Source organism: Nicotiana tomentosiformis, chromosome 12 (assembly GCF_000390325.3).
Source record: "Nicotiana tomentosiformis chromosome 12, ASM39032v3, whole genome shotgun sequence".
In the NCBI taxonomy this organism is placed as follows: Eukaryota; Viridiplantae; Streptophyta; class Magnoliopsida; order Solanales; family Solanaceae; genus Nicotiana; species Nicotiana tomentosiformis.
In genome coordinates this window covers 127,211,009-127,227,619 of record NC_090823.1, presented here as the reverse complement: position 1 = coordinate 127,227,619, position 16,611 = coordinate 127,211,009, and the positions used below count along the sequence as shown (strand labels likewise).

The following is a 16,611-nucleotide window of genomic DNA, read 5'->3' as shown; positions in this document are numbered from 1 at the left end:
CACCTTTTTTTAAGAAAACATAATGTTCACAATTAAAAGAACCCATGGCTATCCTGTCCGACAAGACATTGTTAAAACTGCAGCTGGTTCCATATTGTGACAATACCAGCACTTTCTTCCTTCTCAAGCAAATGCCACCCCTTCTAAAACTATGTACCATTTTCTTTCTTTTTAAAATTCTTTTGGGTACTCTTTTTGTCTTCTTGGCAATTTAATTTCGTGACAGAACCGAATTCAAGATTTGAACATTTATGGGTTCGAAATCTATTATTTGTACTTATTAATAATTTTTTTAACATATATATAATTTATTTTGTTAACACAAGAAATCCTAATGAAATGATTTTGTCCAACATACATAAGCAATTCACAATAAGAAATTAAATACAATTTGAACTTTCCCCCCAATAAGAGCCAACCATTGGTAGATTTTCCCATGTGATTCCATATGGATAGTTATCTGAATCTCTTTTTCCAACATGACCAAATAGGGGAGAAAATCCACACCCCATCCCCCAAATAACCTAACTCACATTGACTCTCAACTCACCCAAAGCCTATAAATATCCCTCTAAACTACTCAGACTTCATCACTTTTCCAATCCCACACCTACAAAACAAAGATGTTGAGCAAAATGAGTCCCTTAGCAATTTTCCTAATTCTCTCCATCATCCTTTTCCACTTATCATTAGCAGCAAATACCATGTACAATGTCCAAACATTTGGAGCAAAATCCAATGGAAAAACAGATTCATCAAAAGCATTTCTGAGTTCATGGGCTGCAGCCTGTGCATCTACTAGCCCGGCCACTATTTACGTGCCACGTGGAAGTTACTTGATTCGTAATGCATACTTTTATGGCCAAACATGCAAAAGCAAGGCTATTACTATACGTATTGATGGCATTCTCTTAGCTCCCCCTGATTATAATGTAATTGGCAATGCTGGAAATTGGATCAAATTCGAAAAAGTTAACGGAGTTTCCATCTATGGTGGAATCTTTGATGGACAAGGTGATGGTCTTTGGGATTGCAAAACCTCCGGCAAGAATTGTCCAAAAGGCACTACGGTATGTTTAGTTACTCTTTTGTTGTTTCATTTTATCTGACATTTTTACTATCTGTCGAGTCAAAGAAGTTCTTTTTTACCATGATTTTCTTTAGGTACTATGTAAATAATTTGAATTATTTATTATTGTGACTTATGGTACTTTTCTTTAGTTTCTAAATTTGTAAATTTTATTAATAAAAAAAAATGAAGATTCTACTTCGGTTTATTGAATCGGAGGGAGTACTTTATACCAGTTCTAGCTATTAAGAATGCCCTAAAAGAGAGGAAACAATTTACTAGAGAGTTTGATGATTTGTTTCATCAAACAATCATCTTTGTTTCAATTTTACATTAAACTTTTGGTGCAGGCACTGGCCTTTTACAACTCGAACAACATCATAATCAGTGGAGTAACTGCACAAAATAGCCAAATGTTCCACATTTTGGTAGACGGCTGCAAAAACGTGAAACTACAAGGAGTGAAGGTCTCAGCTCCAGGAAATAGCCCTAACACCGATGGAATTCACGTACAATTATCGACAGGAGTCAGTATTATGAACTCTCATATTGGTACTGGAGATGATTGTATCTCAATTGGCCCTGGAAATTCTAACTTATGGATAGAAGGCATTGCCTGTGGCCCAGGCCATGGAATCAGGTTTGGAACATAATATCAGATGCCTATTTTAATTAGTAAGTTTGTTGACAATGGTTTTTGATTGGCTTGTATCCAAATTAATTGAAATTGGTTCAGCATTGGAAGCTTAGGTTGGAAATTACAAGAGCCTGGAGTCCAAAATGTAACAATAAAGAGTGTTACCTTCACTGGAACAGAGAATGGTGTGAGAGTGAAAACTTGGGCAAGGCCTAGCAATGGATTTGTTAGAGGTGTTCTATTTCAGCATATAGTTATGGCTGATGTTCAAAATCCTATAATCATAGACCAAAATTACTGCCCTAACCATGAAAGTTGTCCTCATCAGGTAATTTTTGAACAAGTAAATTTAGAATAAATGACGTACTCATGTAATTGAGGTAAAAAATCATGAATTTATTTAACATTAACTCATTTTTTTCTTTAGGGCTCTGGCGTAAAAATAAGTGATGTAACGTATCAAGACATACATGGAACATCAGCTACAGAAGTTGGGGTGAAATTTGATTGTAGCAAAGTGAATCCATGCAGTGGCATAACACTTAAAGATGTGAATCTAAGTTACAAAGATCGTTCGGCTGAAGCATCATGTGTTAATGTTGGAGGAAGAGTTTCTCGTTCAGAAGAACCTAGAAGTTGTTTATAAATAAGAAGAAAAACACATAATATATATATATATATATATATATATATATATATATATATATATATATATATATATATTTGTATAATATCATACTGCATACTTCGCATGCTGAAAATAGAGATTGTAATAACGTATACAAAACCAAGCTAGACACTATGTATACGACTATTGAAATTGCAATATGTACCTAGAAATAAAGATAAGCAAAAAGCCACGAAGGTTGACGATAAAAGCGTAAGACTTTACGCAAGAGGGTGAATGATAATGTAATTTTAACTAGTAGTTTGTTACTCGTTCGTTGGCTGGTAGCAAGCTCCAACATTAAAAAGTGTCAATAAAGATCTAGCTAATGTCGAAAATTGTCAACATACACAAAGTCATGATTTAAACTTTACGGGTGGTAAATTCTAAGATAATAATATGATGTGTTAGTAATTGAATTCTAAATTTAATTTTATTACATATTTTAGTAATTTTTTAAAATGTGAATACATAATTTGAACTAAAGCGTCTGAATTCACCCAAGCCCATATAGACTCCTAGTTTTTTCTTGTTAATAGGACATATATGGGGTGAAATTTAAAAATAGCCACATTTACAAGTGGTAATTGAAAAATAGGCACATTTTAAAAGTAATCGAAATTTAGTCACTTTTCATGTAAAGATAAATCTGAACGAAAATACTGTTCAAAATCTGAAAAATATTCCAGTATAATATACTGGACTTTCAGTATAATATACTAAAATTCCAACATAATATACTAGAGTTCCAACTTAATATATAGGAGTTCCAGTATAATATACTGGTTCAGCATAATATACTGGAAGTTCATATATAAGTGCTCTAATCTCCAATATATTATGCTGTAACTTTCCGTGTGTTGGAGTTCTAGCATAATATGCTGAAAGTTCATACACAGGTGCACCAATCTCTAGTATATTATGTTGGAACTTTCTGTGTTGCAGCAAAATAGTGACTATATTTTAATGACTTTGCAAGTGCTGACTATTTTTCAATTACGAATTCGAAAACTGTTTAACCCGTGCTATTTTTGCCATATATGGAGCCAAGTCAAAAACAAAATTTTAAAAAGTAAAGAAACAGTAAAAACCAACAAAAGTTCCTTTTGGAGAAAAAATCAAAAGGTTCCACATCTGATCCACTAGCAAGTAGCAAATAGCCACCTTGCAAAGGACAGAAATAGTTAAAGCAACTAATGACCCAACCATAGAAAGCAATAATTCAATAAGATATTGAAATCTTCCTCTCTACTTTTATTCACATTTTTCACGCTAATTTCTTCTTCGTAATCTTTTCAAAACTCCAGTCCAAGCACTAAGAAATTAAAGGTGTTCAAATTACAGTGGAAATGGAGGAAGTTAGTAACAAGCAGATCATACTAAAGGATTATGTAAATGGTTTTCCTAAGGAATCAGACATGGAATTGAGAACCAGCACCATTAAACTGAAGGTTCCAGAAGATTCCAAAATTGTGTTGGTGAAAAATCTCTACTTGTCGTGTGATCCTTACATGAGACCTCGTATGAAAAAAACAGAGGGCAGCTACACTGATTCTTTTACTCCTGGCTCTGTAAGTCAGAATTCCTCCCTTTTTAGTTTTTTTTTTTTTAATTTTAATTTTTATTTACATCCAATTTATCTTATTTATGTTTCGGCAAACTGAAATTGTTCTAATATATTTGATGTTTTAGAAAAATAGGAGTTAATTTTCAATTATTTCCAAATTCAACCCTTATTGCTATTAGTTAAGTGTCAATTAAGTGAGACATTTAAGAAAATCAATACCCGCGCATAACAGAAGCTTAGTGTACCAGACTGCTCTTTACTCTTAATTAAGACTATTAAATGTCTTTCTCTAACGGGTATACAAAGACTTTAAAAGACAACAAATTATAATTATATGGAAAAGAGGTAGTAAAACATGATGCATAGTGCCACAACATCTGACTTAACAACAACAATAGCAACAACGCCTCAATCTCAAACTCTAAGTTGAGGTTGGCTATATGAGAGCTCACTGATCATGTAGCTTCATTTAAGAGCAACTAACTTAATTAATGTACTAATTTGAACAAGGAGGATCATTGTTAATTTGGTTAAATATTTGGAAAACCAATATCTATTCCGTTGGTAGATATAGATATATAACAACAACAACAACATACCCAGTGTAATTCCATAAGTAAGGTCTGTGGAGGGTAGTGTGTAGACAGACCTTACTCCTACCTTGAGAAGGTAGAGAAGTTGTTTCCTATAGATTCTCTGCATAATCACAGCATTTTGAAAAAGAAATACGGTAGTTGGTAGATGTAGATATGTTTTTTTATTGTTTAAGTTTTGAGAAATAACACCCTTTTTTTTGGGAAAATAACACTGTATAGCCGCTCTCAAAATAATAGCCGAAAAATGTGTATTTTTTGTGTATATATATACATTATGTATGTTATATGCAAAAATTATATAAATTTTATACATTTTTCGGCTACAAAATGTAAATAGTTTCTGGCGTGGGTTAAAAATGATAATACCCCTTTTTTTAATTATTTAAGTTTCATCAAGGCAATTTAAATCAAGATTTTCCATGGAAAAAGGACCAAAAATTACTTATTGCTGTCAAATTCTACAAGTTTTACATGAATGGCAATTGAACTTTTTCCAATTTTAATTTGACTGAAATTGATTCACGAGGGAAAGGTAAGTAAGTTCGAGTCACCCCAAGAGCAAGGTGGGGAGTTCTTGGAGGGAGGGAGCCGAGGGTCTATCGGAAACAGCCTCTCTACCCCAGGGTAGGGGTAAGGTCTGCGTACACACTACCCTCCCCAAACCCCACTAGTAGAATTATACTGGGTTGTTGTTGTTGACTAGATATCATTCTCTACTATTATAACTTCTCACATCATTTTTTGTGTAGCCTATTGTGGGATTTGGAGTAGCTAAAGTTGTGGATTCAGCTCATCCAAAATTCAAGAAAGATGACTTAATTTGGGGAATTACTGGATGGGAAGAATACAGCATTATTAAAGCTCCTGACAGTCTATTCAAAATTCATAATACAAATGTGCCTCTTTCCTACTATACAGGAATCCTTGGTAAGTTATTCTGTCAAAAAATATCATAAGCACCATGTGGAGATTTATTCAATTTCCTGTAGTAGTTACATGTTTAGCCTTCCCAGCTGGAGATTTAAAATTGGCTATTGGATCTTCGAGTTAATAGAATTCTAAGCAAGTTGGTACTTATTATTAGAATTGTGTGATCGTTTTATCTAAAAGCAGATAATCACACACTTTAAAATGTTGTCAAAGGCAGACTTATCTCCATTCTTGGTTTATCTATTATTTGACACTCATGTTATATTGTCCACCACGCACTAGATGTCCCGTTCTGGACTTGCGGGGGGAGGGTGTTACATGATCACACACTTCAACACTTACATCTCCAAAAAAAAATGCTCCAATCTTTGTTGAATTGATCCTTCTTATTTTCAAAATATATAAGAAATACAATCCAAAGTTTGTATTTGTAAGGATTAATTTTCCTGGTCATAGTTCATATCCATATTCAAGCTGGAAAAATTCTTTTTTTTTTTTCTTCTCATTGTGGAAACAGAGTGAAGGCCAAGGTCTATATTTATCCCAAATTCTGAGTTGAGAACAGTTTCCCGAGATCCCCTGCTGATTATATTGGTGTTTGTCTGCATCTAGAAAGACAAAGTTCACACTAAAGACAAAGATAAGTATAAAATTTTTAGTGTAAAAACGATAGAAAGATAAGCAATGTAATTGTATTCTTAGGGATGCCTGGAATAACAGCTTATGGAGGTTTTTATGAGCTATGCTCCCCAAAGAAAGGAGAAACTGTGTATGTTTCTGCTGCATCTGGAGCAGTAGGCCAGCTCGTGGGGCAATTCGCTAAGCTATTGGGTTGCTATGTTGTTGGAAGTGCTGGAAGCAAAGAAAAGGTAACCTCTCTTTCAAGAACCATTCTTCAGCACAATGGTTGATCTGTTCAATGTGATTAATTTCAGAGATTGTCCGAATCTTGATGATATTCATGCTAACTAATGTCAACCGGCTTTTGTTGCCCCGACATGCCTCTTAATGAGGGATCAGGAGGAAAGTTCTTTTTCCATTGCTAGTCATCTCTATTTTAGTTTTAAGATGTTTTGTTGCTAAGTAAAAGCATGACCTGTAGTTTATTGTCAAGAACATCATTTTCCAAATGAGGTTTTTGAGATTAGATGAATAAAGTATCAGTATCCAGACAGTAAGAAGCTGGAGTTGGTTCTTAAAGATACCCTTGCAGCAACTTGTGACTAAAGGAAAAGGGAAGACACTGCCTAAACTGTCTGGAAGTGTATGAGAAATATTTGATTTTTATTCATTCTTAGCTGGTTTGATCGCTCACAACAGTACAGTCAGACATCTTTATAACAACATCCCTACATAACAGTCATTCACTATAAAAGCCAAGTTTTTCTTGGAACTGATTTTTTATGTTATGTTATAATATATGTCCTCTATAACTGGACTTCACTATAGCATCCAAAAAATGTCGGAACAAACGCGGCTGTTATAGAGAGGTTTGGCCGTATATGATATTGCTTGAAGTCTGTTAATAATACTGTTAGGTAATATTGCGCGAAGATGATCATATAAGTCTAGGCATGGAGTAGTACTTCTGCTTTATCTCAACTTTTCATTGTTTTTCATGTTCTTTAGGTTGATCTATTGAAGAACAAATTTGGGTTTGATGAAGCATTTAACTATAAAGAGGAAGAGGATCTATCTGCAGCTTTGAAGAGGTAAGTCTCATGTTTTTTGTTTCTTCTAATGTAGTCTCATTTTCGCCTGGAAAATGGAGTAACTAACAGCAAAAACCTCTGTATCCCTCTAATTGAAGTATTGACACAAAAGACATATTTTCTTGAATGGGAAGCTACAACATGGGGGGGGGGGGGGGGGGAGGCCACGTACGAGTAACGTTTGTCCATGTTGTATATTTGTATTAAGAAATTCACTAAATATGTACAAAAATAAAATTCAGAACCCAGTTTCTATCCCCTTGTGTCGCTATTCTAGAATTTAGAACATGTAAAGTTCAAATACTAGCTCCGTCTCTTAGTCAACATGTTCCTGTCTCCTTGGCATTTTTCATGGAATTCTATAGTAAGAGAGATCCCGGACTTAAAATACACATTTCTCACCAAATTTTTGGTTCAAAAAATTAGGTACTTCCCCGATGGAATCGATATTTACTTTGAGAATGTTGGAGGAAAGATGCTTGACGCAGTTCTTCTGAACATGAGAATCCATGGACGAATCGCTGTATGTGGGTTCATCTCGCAATACAACCTCGAGCAGTCTGAAGGAGTGCATAACTTGTTCTGTCTCATCTCAAAACGAGTCCGTATGCAAGGATTTTTGGCTGCTGATTACTTTCCCCTTTACCAAAAATTTGTAGAAATGGTCACTCCACACATAAAAGAAGGGAAGGTAACATATGTGGAAGACATAGCTGAAGGCATTGAAAGTGCACCTGGTGCTCTAGTCGGACTCTTCTCTGGTCGTAATGTTGGGAAACAATTGGTACGTGTTTCTCGTGAATAAACTTGTAGAGTCGGGTTGAAGGCTAGCTCACTTGGTAAGCTCCCTGCCTTCCAGGGTTAAGGTGGAGTAGCATAGCAATCCCCTTCCCCCGAAGTAATAAAAAAACTTGTACAGTCAATTTGTTTTCAAGATTGATGTGGTTACTCTGTCATAAAAACATATTGACATGGCCTTTGGCTTGTGGACCGCTTATAAACTCCCTAGGCCTCTTTTTCCTGTTCGATGTGGGACTGCGCGTCACAATATGTTATCAACTATGCAACTCTGTACAGATTAAAAGTTGTTTTGAGTTTATGGTTAGGAAACATTGTGTTGGCAATGATTTTTCTTAAATGCAAGTATCTGCATAAATGTAGTACTAGTTGTAACTTGAGATTTTTTGTGCTGCTTATTTATGTAGCTCCAACATGTTAATACCTTGTGAGCAAGGTTAAAGGAAGATATTTTCAATGGCAAATAAGGTTCGGGGAAAATAGAAGGTTATGAAGATTTGAAAATATCAAATGGGGAATAGTCTTAAAATTTAGAAGAAAATGAGAAAAAATCTGAATTCATAGAGGGGGTTATTACTCTTTAGGGGAATGAGGAATAATTGGATCATTCTGGAATTGTCCATGCTGATTGGACTCAAAGCCCATAAAAAGAGTGGGCACATGAAATTAAAAAATAGTCAAATTTACAAGTGGTAATTGAAAAATAGCAACAGTTTCAAAAGTAATCGAAATTTAACTACTTTTCATGTAAAGATAAATCTGAACGAAAACACTGTTCAAAATCCGGAAAATATTCCAGCATAATATACTGGAGTTCGAATTTGGAGTTCCAGCATAATATACCGGTCCAACATAATATACTGGAAGTTCATACACAAGTGCTTCAATCTCCAGTATATTATGCTGAAACTTTTCATGTGCTGGAGTTCCAGCATAATATGCTGGAAGTTCATACACAGGTGCACCAATCTCCAATATATTATGCTAGAACTTTCCGTGTTGCAGCAAAATAGTGGCTATTTTTCAATGACTTTGCAAACGCTGGCTATTTTTCAATTACCAGTCCGAAAAGTGGCTAGCCCATGCTATTTTTACCACCATATTGTTACTTGAAAGTTGTGGGCGAAGTGTACCAATAGCCGCTTTTAAGCCTGTTGTTAAAAATATATACACAATTTACAATGTATTTAAAGATAAGTCAATTCATCTAAACTTCAGGACTAAGCTGCATCCTAAATTTTTGAGCTGCTAATTTGGAATTCAGGACTTATAGCCTGTTTGGCCAAGCTTCTTTTGAGGTAAAAGCGCTTTTATTTTTTGGTCAAAAGTGTTTTTTTTCTAAAATTAAGTTGTTTGGCCAAGCTTTTGAAAGGAAAAAAAGTGCTTTTGAGAAGAAGTAGAAGCAGTTTTGGAGAAGCAGAAGTAGTTTTGGAGAAGCAGAAAATAGTAGTTTCTCTCCAAAAGCACCTTTTTGAAAAGCACTTTTGAGACAAAATACACTTAGAAGCAGTTTTTTTAAAGTTTGGCCAAACACTAATTGCTGTTGAGAAGTGCTTTTCAAATTAATTAGCCAAACACAAACTGCTTCTTACCAAAAGTACTTTTGAGAAAAGCATTTCTCAAAATAAGCTGATTTTTGCAGCTTGGCCAAACGGGCTATTAGTGTCCCAAAATTTTGAGATGCTAATTTGAAATTTAGGACCAAGTGTCCTGAATTTCTAAACTGCTAATTTAAAACTAAGGACATAATATTCGAATTTTCGGATACAATTTTAAACTTTAGGATACGATATCCAAAAGTTTGAACGTTGAAGTTTAAACTTGTATACGGTCAAAACAGATTAATCCGTCGAACGGATTGGTCGAGGTGATAATACTTTGATCGAAGGGCATCTTCATAATATCAAGTTGAGGTCCGAAGTCAGGTAAGCTTCGAGTTCTAGGACCGATCAATGACAAGTTCGGTATCATTATCGAACTCGTATCCAAATCGAACTACAGGGCAAAGCGAAATTATCGAGCCTAAGATGCATAGGCCGATCGACACCGACCCCGAATCAATACCAGACTCCGAGTCAGAATCGAGCTCGAGTCAAGATCGAGGGCTCGAGACAATACCGAGCTCGAGTCAATATCGAGCTCACAGACAAGAGCCGTTGCAACCGCACTAGGGGAGTGAATCCTGGCAGGAATTAGGGAAAAGTTAATTCCTCATGGGTTCCCCACTATGTATTTTTTATATATCTAAAGTAGGATCCCTCCACTATAAATGGGATGATTGTTGTTTCTGTGAGGCAGACATTCACACATTGTAACAAAAGACTATTTCTTATATTTAAAGATCAACCCTTTGAGCTCTCTTACTTCATCTTATCTGGTTCATTCATTTTCACCTTTCAACCGTTTTTTCGTTCTTATAGTCAATATTGGATATTTTTATTTCTCTTTACGATTTGTATCAAGTTATACCACATACCCTTAAAACTACGTACAAATTCAACTCTATCCGATTTTCAGGGTAAACAGTTTGGCGCCCACCGTAGGGATGAGGATAACAGTGATTGTTTGATACAAACCTGCAACACGCACCGTTTTATGCTTGTCTTTTGAGAGTATCTTTGACTTCGGATTAGCAATGACAAACCCCCGATTAATGGCTTTACCTATCGACAACGAAGCCGGCCTTCAAGATGAAACCAAAAACTTGACGCCCTGGGCCGAAAGGCCGCTTGTCGATGTCATTGAAGCTCGAGTAGAAGTACCACTAGACGTTAATTCGCATGTGGCCCTTGAGGCAAACCAACGTTATGAACCTGAACATAACATTCATGGCGGTACTCGATCTGCAGCTCGAGACACCCATAACATTGAAGAAAATGGCGTCAGCTTGCGTATGAATTTTGAAATGTTGCAAGCCCAACAGGTAGCGATAGCTCAGTTGCAGAGCCAAACCCAGCTACCGAGCAGGCCGGAGCCCAGTCCACCTCGAGAAATTGCCCACAGAACAGAGCCAACTATAGTGAGGTCAAATGAGCAAGAATCGGGGACTATTCCCGAAATTGCTAAAATACTCGAGGAGCTCACAAAGCGAGTCGAAGCCAACGATAAAAAAGTAGAAATATATAACTCCAGGGTCGATCAGATCCCGAGGGCTCCACCAATGATAAAAGGGTTGGATTCCAAAATATTCATGCAAAAGCCTTTTCCCTCTAGTGCAGCCCCAAAACCAATCCCCAAAATATTTTGTATGCCCGAAATTTCCAAATATAACGGAATGACAGACCGCAACGAACACGTCACCTCTTACACGTGTGCCATCAATGGTAACGATTTAGAAGATGATGAAATCGAATCCGTATTGTTAAAAAAATTCGGAGAGACCCTCTCGAAGGGAGCATTGATTTGGTATCATAACCTACCACTGAATTCTATCGACTCATTTTCCATGTTAGCAGATTCTTTTGTAAAGGCATACGCCGGTGCCATAAAAGTCGCAACAAGGAAATCAGACCTTTTCAAAGTAAAACAAAGGGATAATGAAATGCTGAGGGAGTTCGTGTCCCGATTTCAAATGGAACGCATGAAATTGCCACCGGTCACAGACGATTAGGCCGTTCAAGGTTTCACCCAAGGGTTGGATGAGCGAAGTTCGATAGCATCACGTCAGTTGAAACAAAATTTGATCGAGTATCCAGCAATAACTTGGGTAGATGTGCACAATCTATACCAATCAAAAATAAGGGTCGAAGACGACCAATTAGTAGCTCATCCCGGATTAGTACATCCAAACAGGTCGACTATGTCGGCTATTAAAAACCAAAGGGACATCGTCAGAGAACCAAGGTCGAACAGAGACCGATATCAACCATACATTGCAGATCGAAGGAACAATGGTTCGGGACGCAATTCCGCCCTGAACAATCGAAGAAGTGATCGAGGGCAGAATTCTCGGGGACTTATGAGCAATAGTGGTTTTGACAAATATGCCAATCCTATAGAGGAACCTCAGTTATTGAAATATAACTTCAGCGACGATGCATCGGGCATTTATCGGCAATCGGAAGAATCAAAGATACTAGGTGGCCCACACCCATGCAAACCGATCCTTCCCCAAAGAAACCCAAATTCGATGTGCAAATATCATGGTACGCATGGCCACAAGACCGAGGATTGCAGAAAATTAAGGGAGGAGGTAGCCCGTCTATTCAATCAGGGCCACCTTTGAGAGTTCCTCAGCGATCGAGCCAAGAATCACTTCAGAGAAAGGGACACCAACAGAAAAAATGAACAAGAGGAACCTCAACATATCATTCATATGATCATCGGTGGGGTCGACACTCCACAGGGACCCGTACTCAAACGCAATAAGGTACCGACCACTGGGGTAAAATGAACCCGAGATTATGTGCCCGAAGGCACTTTATCATACGACAACGAAGAAGCAGAAGGCATTTCTTAGCCCCACAACGACGCTCTGGTAATTTCTATCCTATTAAATAAAGTTCAAGTTAAGCGTGTTTTAGTGGATCCAGGTAGCTCTGCGAACATCATCCGATCGAGGGTCGTGGAGACTCTTGGTCTGCAAAATCAAGTCGTGCCCGCAACTCGGGTCTTAAACGGCTTCAATATGGCCAGTGAAACAACTAAAGGGGAGATTATTCTACCGGTCAACATGAGTGGGACCATCCAAAATACCAAGTTCCACGTAATCGAGGGCGACATGAGGTACAATGCCCTACTTGGAAGGCCTTGGTCCACAATATGAGGGCAGTATCTTTGACTCTCCACCAAGTAATGAAATTCCCGACGTCGGACGTCGTGAAAATAGTATATGGGGAGCAGCATGCTGCGAAGGAAATATTTTTAGTCGATTAGGTAACACCGATATCAACACTCTCAACCTCGGAAAGATCGAGCATTAAAAGTAAACGAGAAGTCAAATAGCAATCACAACCGCCAGTCTCGACCGAATCGGGGAAACAGGAAATGGAAGAAGTGGATGAGGATTTTCTAACCCCTCGAACTTTTATCACCCCCGAAGATTCTGACGCCACCAAATCAACGATCAAAGAACTGGAACAGGTTATATTAATCGAACATCTGCCCGAGAAAAAGGTATACCTGGGAACGGGATTGACCCGCGAACTCAGGAAAAAACTTATTCAGTTTCTTATTGATAACACAAATTGTTTTGCTTGGTCCCATTTAGACATGGCAGGAATCCCACCGTCGATAACAACGCACCGACTGAGCTTGTACCCTAGGTTCAAACCGGTGAAGCAAAAAAGAAGACCTCAGTCCGAGATAAAGCACACATTTGTAAAGGACGAGGTAACTAAACTTCTCAAAATAGGGTCGATTCGGGTAGTAAAATATCCCGAATGGTTAGCCAATGTAGTTGTAGTCCCTAAAAAGGGAACAAACTTATAATGTGTGTAGATTATAAAAATCTGAACAAGGCATGCTCCAAAGATTCTTTTCCACTGCCTAACATCGATCACATGATCGATGCCACAGCCGGCCACGAGATCCTTACTTTTCTCGATGCCTATTCTGAGTACAATCAAATTCAAATGAACCTGGAGGACCGAGAAAAGACCTCATTTATCACCAATTATGGAACATATTGTTATAATGTAATGCCCTTCAGGCTAAACAATGCAGGAGCTACTTACCAACGCCTAGTGAATAAAATATTCGAAGAACAAATAGGTAAGTCAATGGAAGTTTATATTGATGACATGCTAGTTAAGTCCCTGCACGCAGAGGACCATTTGACTCATTTGCAGGAGACATTCGAGATTTTAAGGAAGTACAACATGAAGCTCAACCCCGAGAAATGTGCTTTCGGGGTTGGTTCAGGCAAATTCCTTGGCTTCATGGTATCAAATCGGGGAATCAAGATCAACCCCAATAAAATCGAGGACATCGAAGACATCACCATCATGGATAGTGTAAAAGAAGTGCAGAAGCTAACCAGATGGATAGCTGCCTTAGGCAGGTTCATTTCGAGGTCGTCAGATCGAAGCCACAGATTCTTCTCTCTACTCAAAAAGAAGAATGATTTTGCCTAGAGTCCGGAATGCCAACATGCATTAGAACAATTGAAGCGATACCTGTCGAGCCCACCACTGCTTCACACCCCGAAGGCAGATCAGAAATTTTACTTATACTTGGCGGTATCAAAAATCACTGTAAGTGGCGTCCTAGTTCGAGAAGAGCAAGGTATGCAATTTTCTGTTTATTATGTAAGTCAGACCTTAGGAGAAGCAGAAACTAGATATCCTCACTTAGAGAAATTGGCACTTGCACTGATAAGTGCCTCTAGGAAGTTAAGACCATACTTTCATTGTCACTCAATATGCGTTTTGACTATGTACCCACTTCATAATATTTTGCACAAGCCCGAACTATCGGGCCGATTGGCCAAAAGAGCCGTCGAACTCAGTGGGTACGATATCGAATGTCAACCCCGTACGGCCAGCAAGTCTCAAAGTTTAGCAGACTTCGTGGCCGATTTCACACCAACCCTCGTACCCGAAGTTGAAAAAGAACTCTTGTCAAAATCAGGTACAACATCGGGGGTTTGGATCCTCTTCACAGATGGTGCTTCGAATGTGAAGGGGTCCGGGCTTGGCATCATGTTGAAACCCCCCACGGGTGGCATTATTAGGCAATCTATCAAAACTTTTAGGTTGACTAACAATGAGGCCAAGTACGAGGCCATGATTGCAGGTCTCGAGCTAGCTAAAAGCTTGGGAGAAGAAGTCATTGAAGCCAAATGTGACTCTTTGCTAGTGGTAAACCAAGTAAACAAAACCTTCAAAGTTCGAGAAGATAGAGCGCAAAGGTATTTGGACAATTTACAGGTAACTTTGCACCGTTTCAAGGAATGGACTTTACAACATGTGCCTCGAGAACAAACCAGTTAGGCCGATGCACTCGCAAATTTGGGTTCATCGGTTGAGGAAGACGAGATCGACTCGGGGACTGTCGTTCAACTCTCGGGATCCGTAATCGAGAAGGGGCATGCCGAGATAAATTCTACAATCTTAACCTGGGATTGGAGGAATAAGTATATTGAATACTTGAAGGACGGAAAACTCCCATCGAACCCTAAAGAATCAAGGCCCATACGAACCAAAGCTGCTCGATTCATGTTGGCTGAAGATGGAACACTATACAGAAGGATGTTCGATGGACCATTGGCAGTATGCTTAGGACCAGGAGACACCGATTATGTTTTACGAGAGGTCCATGAAGGTACTTGTGGAAACCACTCCGACGCCGAACCACTGATTCACAAAATCATCAGGGCAGGATACTACTGAAATAGCATGGAAAAAGGCACTAAGAAGTTTGTTCAAAAATGTGATAAATGTCAAAGGTTTGCACCGATGATCTATCAACCTGGAGAACAACTTCATTCAGTATTATCCCCATGGCCATTCATGAAATGGGGGATGGATATCGCCGGCCCCCTACCATCGGCCCCAGGTAAAGCTAAGTTCATTTTGTTTATGACTGACTATTTCTCTAAATAGGTTGAAGCACAGGCGTTTGAGAAAGTGAGAGAAAAAGAGGTTATAGACTTCATCTGGGATCACATCGTGTGTCGATTTGGGATACCCGCAGAAATAACATGCGACAGTGGTAAGCAATTTATCGGCAGTAAAGTGACAAAATTTCTCGAAGACCATAAAATAAAAAGGATATTGTCAACACCGTACCATCCTAGTGGGAACGGACAAGACGTATCGACGAACAAGACTATCATCCAAAACCTGAAGAAAAGGTTGAACGAAGCTAAAGGGAAATGGAGAGAAACTCTGCCAGAAGTCCTTTGGGCATATCGAACAACATCGAAGTCCAGTACGGGGACAACTCCGTTTTCCTTAGTGTATGACTTTGAGGCCTTAATTCTATTCAAAGTCGGAAAACCCAGCCCAAGGTTTCGACATACATCGGAGGAATCGAACCACGAGGCTATGAATACTACCCTCGAATTATTGGATGAAAACCGAGAAGCGACACTTGTTCGAATGGCTGCACAAAAGCAATGAATCGAAAGGTACTACAATAGAAGAACCAACCTCCGCCACTTCAGGGTAGGAAACTTAGTCCTAAAGAAGGTCACCATCAATACTCGAGATCCTACTGAAGGAAAGCTCGGCCCAAATTGGGAAGGACCCTATCAAGTCCTCGATATAGTCGGAAAAAAGGGTCGTATAAACTCGGAACGATGGATGACAAACCATTACCAAACAACTGGAACATATCACTTCTCAAACGATATTATTGTTAAGGTATGATTTTCTCCCTCCTTTCGTCCATATATATTCGATGCTAACTCATTGTAGGAGTTCGACCAAGGACATCGAGACATCAGGTTTTAAAGTACGCGTTCCACTCTTTTTTTCCTTAGATCAGTTTTTATCCCAACTGGGTTTTTCCGACGAGGTTTTTAACGAGGCAATAACTATGTGCTACATGAGGACAATTCAACAGTATACAAGGCCTCTTTATAGTCAACCTCGAATACTGGGAGGGTTTTACCATCGTATAAATCAAGTTTTATACAAGAAAGTTATTTCAAATCAAATTCATGTCAGACATGGTCTCGATAGAGAAAAGT

The 16,611-nt window shown here is 38.2% G+C and overlaps 2 protein-coding genes across 2 annotated transcripts; both read left to right on the top strand.

The window, feature by feature from the left end:
• The first annotated feature begins 605 nt into the window (after positions 1–605).
• On the top strand, positions 606–2,392 carry LOC104114457 (polygalacturonase-like). The gene is made up of 4 exons (XM_033660837.2): positions 606–1,070; positions 1,420–1,709; positions 1,806–2,034; positions 2,134–2,392. Exons 1-4 carry the CDS (start codon positions 624–626, stop codon positions 2,350–2,352), a joined length of 1,185 nt encoding a protein of 394 aa, XP_033516728.1. The 5' UTR covers positions 606–623; the 3' UTR covers positions 2,353–2,392.
• A 1,189-nt stretch (positions 2,393–3,581) lies between these two features.
• Positions 3,582–8,302, top strand: LOC104114456 (2-alkenal reductase (NADP(+)-dependent)-like). The gene is made up of 5 exons (XM_009624916.4): positions 3,582–3,944; positions 5,286–5,463; positions 6,169–6,335; positions 7,096–7,178; positions 7,605–8,302. The coding sequence occupies exons 1-5, from the start codon at positions 3,723–3,725 to the stop codon at positions 7,981–7,983; spliced, it is 1,029 nt and encodes a 342-aa protein (XP_009623211.1). The 5' UTR covers positions 3,582–3,722; the 3' UTR covers positions 7,984–8,302.
• Positions 8,303–16,611: the final 8,309 nt, after the last annotated feature.